This window comes from Ricinus communis, chromosome 1 (genome assembly GCF_019578655.1).
Source record: "Ricinus communis isolate WT05 ecotype wild-type chromosome 1, ASM1957865v1, whole genome shotgun sequence".
NCBI lineage: Eukaryota > Viridiplantae > Streptophyta > Magnoliopsida > Malpighiales > Euphorbiaceae > Ricinus > Ricinus communis.
The window spans coordinates 12,345,094-12,356,101 of record NC_063256.1 but is presented as its reverse complement, the minus strand read 5'-3'; the positions used below and the strand labels follow the sequence as shown (position 1 = coordinate 12,356,101).

Sequence of the window (11,008 nt, the reverse complement as noted above, 5' to 3'; positions counted from 1 at the left end):
CTGTCATCTTTCTTTGTGCCTTGAATTCCTAATACATAGGAATGAAAAAAGCACTTATGCTTCACAATCATGAAACATCAAATTCCTGAGACATGGCGCATATATATATGTTCTATCAGTAATCAGTGACATTCTTCAAGAATTCACTCATTACTAAGGCCACAGCAGCAGAATGCTTTATGGTAATGAAAGCGAAATGCGAATAGCTGAAAAGGGTTTGAGCCATCAAACTTGCATTCAGCTACACCAACACTTCTCTTGTCTTTCTTTGTCTTTCCTCCGAAGACCGTGAGGCACTTTCCTGTGCTATGAGATACCCAGAATCGAAACTCTCTGTGGTTTAGCTTCTTTGGTGGGTTTACGGATTTCCAGTCAGCTTCTGCTAAGCTTTCTAGTGACCCCAGTGAGCGAAGACTCACCTTGCCATGCTTGTCTACTGTTAGGTAGCTTCCTCCTTTTGAGCATTTGTCCATATAGTTCCTAAACCTGTTATTTACAATTAATATTCATCAGTCTGTATTAGTAAGCTAAAGGTGTATATATAATATTGTCTAGATAGTAAATAATGCATCAGGCTTGGCTTTGCCTAGCTTCCCGTTGAGCATGTTCAATTAAAACTTGGTAGCTGAAGAAATAAGGATATCTTAATGCACAAAAGGATCAAAAATATTTTATTATCTCAATCTGCATGAGACTCCTTACTTTGCCAAATGAATAAAAAACTATTCAATTTTACAAAAGGTGTAAAAAATCTTTGAACTCTTCCTGTGTTGTAACTAATCTCAGGAATCTTTTAATTATAATAATATACAAGTTAGATTGTATGTTATAACTAATCTATGCGGTCATCTAATTATAATAATATAGAAATTAGATTGCACGTAAATAAAAACGAGAGATATCGCAGAATACATGAATATGAAATTTTCTTAAAAATTAAAAAATGAAATATTAGAAAAATATTAATATATATTTAAAATATATCAAATACTTATAAATCACACTAATATTTTTAAATTAAAAAACTAAATAATAATTATTTATAAAAAAACTAAGGTACAACAATAATAAATGATTATCCTAGATTTCTACTTGTCATCCTTTTTATTATCAATCAAAGATATAAATTAAATACAATTGATATAATTAATTTAATTTGTTTGTTCACATATAATAAGCATTGTATTGCATGATTTTTCCACTAAAACTAGCTAATATTTACTATATTTTATTAATGTAAAACAACTGATAGAATTAAGAATATCAATAATAAGAAAATTATATAACAGAAAAAATTGAAAATTCTTTTCAAAGTAGGAAATTCAATTAAATGTAAAGATTTTTCAAAAAGTGTCTCAAAGTTTTCAAAAATAAATAAAAAAATATAAAAAAATAATAGAAAACACTTTCTCAATTTTTTAAAATATGTATAAAAATTTCTAGAAAGAGTTTCAATATCCAAAACGTAAAATGTAAGTAGCTAGCGAAAGCCAATGATCCCAGGTTCATTCTAAACCATCATTTGTTTAGTTATAAACACAAGACCCACCAAATTCTTTACTAGTGTAAGATTTTGTAACATAATACTAAAGCCTAGCAGTGTTTAACAAAACTGTAAATGTTAAAAGGGTTACCTGTGGTAGCCAGAAGCAGAACCAGAAGTAGACTCCCAGCCGAAGTAAGCATTATATTTAGCCGATGTGCCACCCTTTATATCTGGTACCGAGTAAACCCCTCTATCATTTACATCCACAAAATCAGACTGCAAGGCACCAGCAATGAGGGTGTCATCATGTGCAGTCATATGTGGGTAGGCATCACTTGCAGGGCACTGCTTTGTGTCACACTTCCGGCACTGCCCGCAAAGCTTGTCACTTTTCAACCCATCTACAGCAACTGAGGAATGGAAAATCATAACCAGCAGAAGGATCAACAGAGTTCGGCTATACCTCTCCATAGTTACAATCTTCATTGTCTTGTTTTTTTCTTTTCAATTAGATCAAGATTTGCATGGTTTTTTATATTCACTATGGTTCTTGATTTTATCAACTAAGTTACATAAGAAATGGTTGTTGTTTGTTCTTAGTGAGTAATATTTTATTGTATCCTTGGGTATAACAATCTTGTTGTCTGTCCAATTGTGGGTTCTCTTCTTAGGAAATTTTTTGTTTCGTACAACTGTTGCTTCTTCATTTTTTAGACAATTTTTCCTTTTAATTTATGGAGGCGAAGCAGCCATTTTCTTATACTCGTTATAAAAGTAATAACTTATTTAATATAGAAGAAAAAACTCAGACTCAAGATCTCTCATCTTAATTACAACGGTTTTTACTGGTTGAGTTAGATCTGAAGTGTTAATTTCTCCGACAGTTTGAAAGTTTGAACACATCAATTTTATTTTTATCACACAGTCAACTTTAAAAGGTTTAAAAAGGAGCCATGCATGTTATAAATCTAATTAAAATTCTTGATAATTCCAGGGAATTGCTCTACAAATTTATCCAGTACATTCATATCAAATAAACACATTGTCTCCGTGCTTGGCAATTTTAATTTTTACCTTTGTGACAAAACTTTGTCTCTTTTAGGTATTTCAGTTCAGTTAATAACTGTTGGAGTCTAGTTGATAAGATTATTATTATGTTTGTAGGGTGTCTAATTGTAAAAAATTTCGATAAATGATTGAAACATATTTATTAATTTTAAATAATAATTTCTGTCAATTATCCAATTAAAAAGCCTTTTTTTTTTATTCATGCCCAAGATGGTTACACGCTGTAATAAGACTAATTTTTCATTATATTAATAAAATTCTAGTTTTTTTAATTAAAAAAAAAGATTATTTTTTATGCAATTTTCTTACTTCTTCCCTTTTTCTAAGACCCTACACCGGTTTTTCAAAGATTTAGAATTATAATGGTTAAATATTTTAAAATATATATTTCCTAACCTTAAATTAATCAGTGAGATTTGAACCCAACTCTAAATCTTACGGTTGTTGTTGGAGAAGAAAATTAATAACAAGATCAATAAGACTAAGATTAAGAATTAAATATATTATTTGAAAAATCTGATCGGAAACCATTATAATCCACACAAAAAAAAAAAAAAAGAGTTGGACTTTGTTGTTAATGGATATTTTTTAATATGTACCCTTAGACCTTAGATAATAACAATCTTATTTTTGTGTGCATATGTAGTCTTTATTATGTAAATTTTCTTATATGCCTCCGATATTTTATTTTTTTAAAAATAAGGTAAGAGTAGAAATGGGAATGAGTGATTTCCGTGATTGATGTTTAGTTCATAAAAAATTATTTCGGAATCAGAATGGGATCACCCTAATAATAAGAATCATCCATTTTTCCTTTTTTTTTAAGAAATAAAAGTTTACTTCTATAGAAATCAAGCCAAATCAATTATAAATGGTCAAAATATTAAAATAATAAATTGTCATTCGTTTAAATATTATTTTTATATATATGTTACATTTAGTAGTTATAAATTAAATATTAAATGAGTTTTTTATTGCTATAACGAGTGCAGCAAGGAAAGAAGCCTATAAGCTATTAGATGCAAGCGAAGGCCGAAAGGCAGCACAAATCTAAGGCTGTAAGGCCTGTTCTTTCTAATTTAAAAAAAGAAAAAGAATATGAGGCCATACGGGCTTTCACTAGCATCATGACTGAGAAAAGAAGGCGGTACTTCAGTCGCCTCTGAGACCATAGGAAGGAGCCACAAAGTCTTGGAGTTTATTTAAAAGAAATTATAAAATTTAAAATCTTTTTAACTGTAATTAATTATTGTCGATATTAATAATAAACAGTTCTCATTATTTACTCACTTAAATAACATTTAAAATATAATCATTCTCATTTTCATTCTTAATTTCATCTCTATTTTCGATATGGAACCAAACAGTTTTAAATTCTAATCATATGTAGCGTAAAAAGGAAAAATGTTCGTTTTTAAAATACTCCCAAAAATAGATTCAATGGAAGTAGAATAGCGTCTAATTTATTCTTACAAAACTAAGAGATCGAAAAGGTTGAAAAATATAATAACTTTTGCATCTTTAAAACCGGATGTAAATTTTTTATACGAGGCAAGAAACAAAATGAAATACGAGTCAAGAAATAAAATGATTTAAGAAAAAGAATGTACGTCAGATATCTAAAAGAAACAAATAAAAATTTTCCACAAGAAAAGCCTCCATTGGAGGACCAGTCATTAGCAAAGACGAGCAATTGAAAAATTGAGACCTTCCCTGTTGTAGTCTTGAATGAAGTTTCAAGTTTCAACTAACAGCCATTCCTACCAACCAATTTATAAAGATTAGCCACAGAATGGATTATTCCTAAGGCATATGCTTTTCTTGAAGAATAATTCTCAAGGAATATACTCTTTGTATATATTGCTGAAAATGTGACATCTATCATCAAAACCTCAAGACATTTCTAACATTAAATTAAAGAAATATCATCCTTTTGCCATGGCCTAAATACTTGGCTAGAAGAAGAAGAAGAAGAAGAAGAAGGAAGCTGTTTATCCTTGCATGTCCCTGGATATATTTGTTGATAGTCACCTAGTTATTTTGTTGTTATACATTATGGTTAGATGACCATCAACAAACACATTCATGATGTTGCATTTCCTCAAAGTTAGTATGCAACTGATGTTGGTAAGTGACCCCAAAGTAATTGCTTTTGTTATATATTACTTTTAATTTCTATTCTCTTTTATTTTCACTTCTCCTTTGAGGGTCTAATCAAGATATTCTTCTACTTTGTTATATATATATTACTCATGTACTGTTAGACCCAAGCATTGACCCACCAAAGTAAAGAAACATTTCTAGAGAAGCTCAGTTGATAGATCCTCATCCTCTTGAGCCAATCATCAAAAGTTGTCCACCTCCAGAGATTTATGGACCTGTAGGAAAGAATAATGGAGAATAATAGAAGATTGGTTACAAAATTCAGCTGAGCTTGCCATTGGATTTCCATTATCATAGCGAACGTCCTCTTCTCTTCCTCACCAGTGACCGTCAAAAGACGGCTACCCATAGGATTGTTGTTGATAAAGGAGTCGGCCTTAGCCGCACAAAACCATTGTTGCTTGTACAGGCAACACAAACACACCGAAAACAACTAACTTCAAGAAATAATACACAAAGATAAGTAACAAAGTATGGAGGATGTATTGAATTAAGCGAAATAAAAACTTTAATAGAATTGAAAAGTTATGGTGTAATTAAAAATAATTATAAAAGATCTTGTAAAAGTTATGGAATATTTAATACTAATTTTTAAAAAAATTTAAAAAAAAAGTTTATAATTTTTATAAAGAGTATAATAATAAATCAGTACTCAAAAAAGCATTGAATTTTATAGACATAAATTTTTATTATTAGTACAAATATAAAATTTCAAGAATTTTCTTTCATTTTCCTTTAAGATTTCACTAGATATTTTTTATAAATTTATCTTTTTTCTTCTCAAATTCTCGTACATTATTGTTACCACTTTTTTACTCTGTTCTTCATCTTAAAAAAATGATTGATTGAAATTCAAAAGCTAATAATAATTCATTCATATTCTTTTGAACTCCCATTAACTAATTTACTTTCAAGAGGGTTTTAATAAAAATATGAATTTCAAGTAAAAAGTTTAGTGTTTTTTTAAGGATGTTGTTTAGCAAACAACTCCATCATAAAACTTCTAGGTTTTATTAAGAAGATTATTTGGTAATTGTTTTTATTAGTAAGGAATAGGTTTAGATATTTATGCATAAAAATATAACAAGTATGACATGAATTAGTGATTTGTTTAGAGATAAATCATACTATGATCATTTCTTTTTTAAAAAGCTTTATTGTTCTTGATAAAATAAATAGTGTTTATGTTGCAATAGAAATTTAAGTATATTTGAATTTAACATAATAATGAAATAAAATCTATTATTTATGTATGGAGTTATAAACAATATTGTGTAAAACAATGCTTGCATATGTAGAAAAAAGAAAAAACTAGTCAAAACATAATGATTAGTTTCATTTTTAATCATCGAATGGTAGAGAACTAATGGTATGTAGAAATTAATAAATTTATAAATATTATTAAAAATATTTTTTAAGTAAATTCTGCGAAAATAATTCATAAAAATTCGTAAATTTTGCAATTAAAACTTTATAAGTTCTTTAGAAATAATTCACTTACAAAAAAATGTCTTTAAAAGAATTCAACTAATTATATAATTAACATACTCAAATATATAGTTAAAACTTAATATATATAAAAGTCTCATGGGATGAGTTTACGGTGGCTAGAATCACTGGATGCCACCTCAAGACTCAGAATCCGAATTAAGGATTTAATTAGAAATATAATTTACTAATTAATAAATTAATAGAAAATTTATAAAATTATTTATAAATTTGAATTATGTGTCAAAAATAATACACATGTCCAAATAAAAAACTTATAAATTAAAAATTAAACATATATATTAAAATAAATTGAAGCATATATATAGATTCGACAACACATTAGTTGGTATATCAAGTGGACCGGACACTTGGAGAAAGTTGTTTAGCTTCTTCGACCTTCTCTTTAAAGTGTCATCCTTCATCAAACAACCAAATCTTTTCTCTTTCTGAGTCAAAGCCCAACAACTCTTAACCATTTGCTGGATTTAACCAAGAAAAAGAGACTCCAATTTTAGAGAAGAGAATTACAAGAATTCTTTAAAAGTATTTAATTAATTACAAAAACTTTCGTTAAAAAATGATAAACTAAAACTGACATTAATTTACAGAACCAATTCCCTTAGAATAGTCATAGCATGTCACATTATTAATATTCTTTTTAAGAAAAAAGATTAATTTATGTGTTATATTAACATGCTCTAAATTTTCTTTTAATTTTAAAATTCTAGCCTTTTTTTTATCAAAATTTCATTTTTTGGCCCACCGCCGGTCATTTTTAGATCGGCGGTGGTCCCTTTTTTTGTTATTAATTAATTTTAATAAATAAATATTAGTACTTTTTAGGAAATTTTATGGTCCTCTATTATGAGGGTTTTGAATTTTCTTTCTACAGGAGTTTTATGGTATCCATTAGAGGGGTGTTGAATTCTCCCTCTATGGGAATAGTGAAAAGAAAAAAAATTAAAATCGACCTTTAAACTATCGCACTCGTCAAAAGACATCTATAAAGTCGATTTGTGACTTAGTGCCACCAAGTAGAGCGTTCTTCCCGCAGAATTGTAATTTATTGCTCCGACAACACGATTGATGATTGTTATGAATAGATTTTTTTACTTGTATCTCATGATGTTTGACGTTTATTTTTATCTTTTATATCAAAATGTACTTATTAATTCTCATTAATGAAATATCTATATTTTTTCTAAAAAAAGATGCTTTGAATTTCTAATTACATCATGTCAAAAATTAGCAGCCTTATTAATCTTAAATCAAATTAGGTCAAATGAGACATGCTATACATAACTCCTTCAAAAATCAAGACTAAGAGAGAGATTTAGCTAACAACTCTAATCATGGTTTTGGACTAATTATAGAAAATGTAAAATTAAGTTGGAACTACATTCTTAAAATTTACGAGGCTTTTCGAGAGAAAAATTGAATATTTAATTTATAAAGAAGAATACATAACATATATATAACTACATATTAATCACTAATATATATATATATATATATATATATATATATATATATATATATAATAGATTTTTCGTTTATAAAAAAGTAATTTCCACTAATCTAAATCACAACTCAGTAGAAATCGCATGCACAAATGATTATGTTAAATTATAAATTAATTTTATAAATATTTTTAAATGAATATGATTGCTTAAAAATTAGACGAGGAAGCTAATATTGGAAACACGTTTGGATTAAAAAGACTAATTTAGTTTTAGAAACAAGTGGACATTAACATTATTGTAATGCAAATTTCTACGCGGAAAAGACTTCGTTTTATAAATGGGTTGGCATTGAGCTGCCCAAGTTTCAAAAAGAGTGTGTGAATCCATGTATTTGCATAGACCTACTTCATATTTTATATCATTTCATGATACCCTACCATTACAACAATCTTTACTTGGTTCTCTTTGCATTTCTGTCCTATTTAAGTTAGTCTCTATCTTTAAGTCTTCTTTTTCTAAAAAAAATAAAATAAAAAAAAGCTAATTCACTAGCCAGTTTTGATGTGCTTGTCCAATCCCAACAATGCAAGTTAAACAATCAAAATTCCGATCACTAGACTTTAATCTCGCGATTAGGTATTTAGTATCGGAGATTGAGGTTTTAAATTCGAACCTTATTTCTCCAAAATGTAGTAATTTATTTCTTACTTCACTTAAAAAAAAAAAAAAAAAAACTCTTCATTTCATCTAATTTCGCGACTAATATGGTAATTATATCTATCTAACTATATCTATTTAAATAAAAAAAAAAAATCAAAATTCCAAACATTATTAGTCATCCACTTTAAAGACTTTTGACCTATTGAAAGAACCTCAGTTTCTCAATTATACCATCTCATCCATTGCTGGAGATTGGTACTTATTAGGCTACCAACCACACAAAAAATATAACAGAATTATTTTCTTGTCTTCTTTTGAAGAACAAAAGAAGAGTTCGTTAGCTAGGGTACTTAATTGCATATAAACACCTGTAATAATAATAATCATTTAATGTCTGAATTCAAATTTCCTCAACCTCAAAATAATAATAATAATAATAATAATATGATGTCCGAATTTAAATCTCTCCAAATTTTAAAAAAAAAAAAAAGCTCTAATAAAATAATCATCATAATCATAATTAATTTAATAATTGACAAGCAATAAGAAAAAGACAAAGAATGAAGAGAAAACAATTAATTATGATTTAGTGAGATTTACACCTATGGAACATTCTTTTGATTTGCATGTTTGAGATTGAACATCAAGAAAGCAAGGTATGTTAAACTTGTGCTTGAGTTCATAATTATTATTATTTTTGGTAAATCCTTAAAGAGCCTAAAAACCCAGCTACCAATTTGACCTCAAATTATACACAACTTAACAGAGATGAAAATCAAGAAACAAGAACAACATAATTAAGAGAGCCCAAAAAGAACGAAAGAAAGAAAAAGGGTTTTACAAACATTAATTTTTTTAGCAGCCTGTAACACAAGAAAACATTCTTTGACTCCTGAATCTTACAAGCTGTTTTCGTGGAGGAGAAGCACCGGCTGTTCTTCTCCGACTACTTCCGGTAACCGATAAATCCTCAACAGAACTATATGATCTCCTGTGGAGTTTTGATCTCCCTGTCCCTGCATTATTCTTCTCCATAATAATTGAAGATGGTTTCGTATATGTTGTTTCTGCATCACTGATGTAAAAGTCCGCAGGGTTATAAGCAAAAGCAGCCCCTGAAGAAAGACACTCGTATTGCCGCCGAGTTCTGTTCCTCTTTATTGCTTTATAGACAAGAGGAAGGAGACCCTCCATTGATGAACCCTTCTAGCTTCTTGATCTTTCGAGTTGGTCTTCTGGTGCAAAGAAAAAGAAATGAAGGAATTGAATATGTGAATTAGTTTTGTAGTGTTTGAGAGATTTCTTTATGTTTTTTCTTTGGCAAGTGTATTGGGTTTGGTGTGGTTTGTGAAATGTGATAGTGATATATACTGTCCACAAACCACTTTCTTGTATTTGGGTTAGTAAAAGTCATACACGTCAATTTTGATTATTTTTTGACTTTAACAGAGATCATTTAATCAATTACTCTTATCATTCAATGAGGAAATTGTTTTTATGATTGAGAAAAGAAGAATTGCATAAGCCAATTATGTATTAAATCAGTTTTATTTAGTATATGAAATGAATTATTACACTTCAAGTTAAGATTTTAAAAAATGGTCGTCCGGATTTAATTTTTAGCGAACTTAAAAAATTTAATGTTATTTTAATCTAATGATAAGATGAAACCGCTTTACAAATAGACGTCGGATTTAAATTTTTTTTTAAAAAAAACTATCTTAGAACAAATACGATATAATATATGAATAAACAAGTGATGGCTGCATTATCAGAACCAGAAAGAATACTGTGGGAAGATTTTATTACAATTTATGAACACACAAAAGATAAGAAAGTTATGGAATAAATTAAGTATTTTATATTAAACTGAGGTTTCTTCTTGAACGTTCTTTTCTTTTTATTTTGTTAAGGAATAGAGAAGCATATCCTTCCATTGCTTACTCAGTCAAAGCATATCCTTCTCTTGCTTACATGTATATGCCATGTCTACAAACACATACTTACCCCCTCCACCCTTTTGCTATTTAATTCTCAACTTATTATTCACTTGAACTCCATGAACCTGTTAAAGTTTCGGTTTCGCCCAAAATCTGAATCGAAAGTAGTCGATTTAAGTATAGTTTAGAGCCATTAATTGTCTTTTTTATGTTTCTCCAAACTGGAACGAAAACCAAACGAAACTAGATTCAGAACTGTAAAATATTGGAGCCAACTATGTTTGAGAAACCAGAACCATGGTAGGTCTAGTTATGGTAGTTTAATCCTGACAATGTTGTTCCTTTCTTGACCATCAACGATACAGTAAAAGCATAACTGTTTCTGTCCATTATCTTAATAAAACATAGCCATGTCCATTATCTTAATAAAACATAGCCATCTTAGATTCTTAAATAATGCATTAATTCCTTATTCTTGTAGTTTATAGCTGACGATAGCCGGCATACATACAATATTCTATGCTTTCTTGCTCACCTAATCCTCTCAGTTAGAAGATTTCTTCATATTATTGAACATTGACAGAACCCAGAAACCAAATTGGATACAATTTTCTTGAGATTTCTAAGTGCATCATAACACGGCAACTAATTTAGATAAGCTTTGTGAAGTTGGGTTGAGTTGACAAGTAACAATACATATTTCTGAATTCTGATGTGGGTATTTTTCCTGTAAGATC

General features: G+C 28.7%; 2 protein-coding genes across 2 annotated transcripts; both read right to left on the bottom strand.

Annotated features, from left to right (window-relative positions):
- Positions 1 to 1,971, bottom strand: LOC112536906. Its single transcript, XM_025159815.2, has 2 exons — positions 1,635 to 1,971; positions 1 to 486 (listed from the first exon to the last, which is right to left on the bottom strand). The coding sequence occupies exons 1-2, from the start codon at positions 1,955 to 1,957 to the stop codon at positions 144 to 146; spliced, it is 666 nt and encodes a 221-aa protein (XP_025015583.2). The 5' UTR covers positions 1,958 to 1,971; the 3' UTR covers positions 1 to 143.
- A 6,963-nt stretch (positions 1,972 to 8,934) lies between these two features.
- Positions 8,935 to 9,796, bottom strand: LOC8261699. Its single transcript, XM_002533306.4, has one exon. The coding sequence runs from the start codon at positions 9,523 to 9,525 to the stop codon at positions 9,187 to 9,189; it is 339 nt and encodes a 112-aa protein (XP_002533352.1). The 5' UTR covers positions 9,526 to 9,796; the 3' UTR covers positions 8,935 to 9,186.
- Between the last annotated feature and the right edge of the window lie 1,212 nt (positions 9,797 to 11,008).

What these genes read in the sequence shown, in the direction of transcription:
- LOC112536906 (XM_025159815.2), bottom strand. Translation starts at nt 1,957, where the DNA reads ATGGAGAGGTATAGCCGAACTCTGTTGATCCTTCTGCTGGTTATGATT. An exon ending in TCTGCTTCTGGCTACCACAG is followed by an intron (nt 487 to 1,634) that starts GTAACCCTTTTA and finishes TGTAAATAACAG; the next exon opens with GTTTAGGAACTATATGGACA.
- LOC8261699 (XM_002533306.4), bottom strand. Translation starts at nt 9,525, where the DNA reads ATGGAGGGTCTCCTTCCTCTTGTCTATAAAGCAATAAAGAGGAACAGA.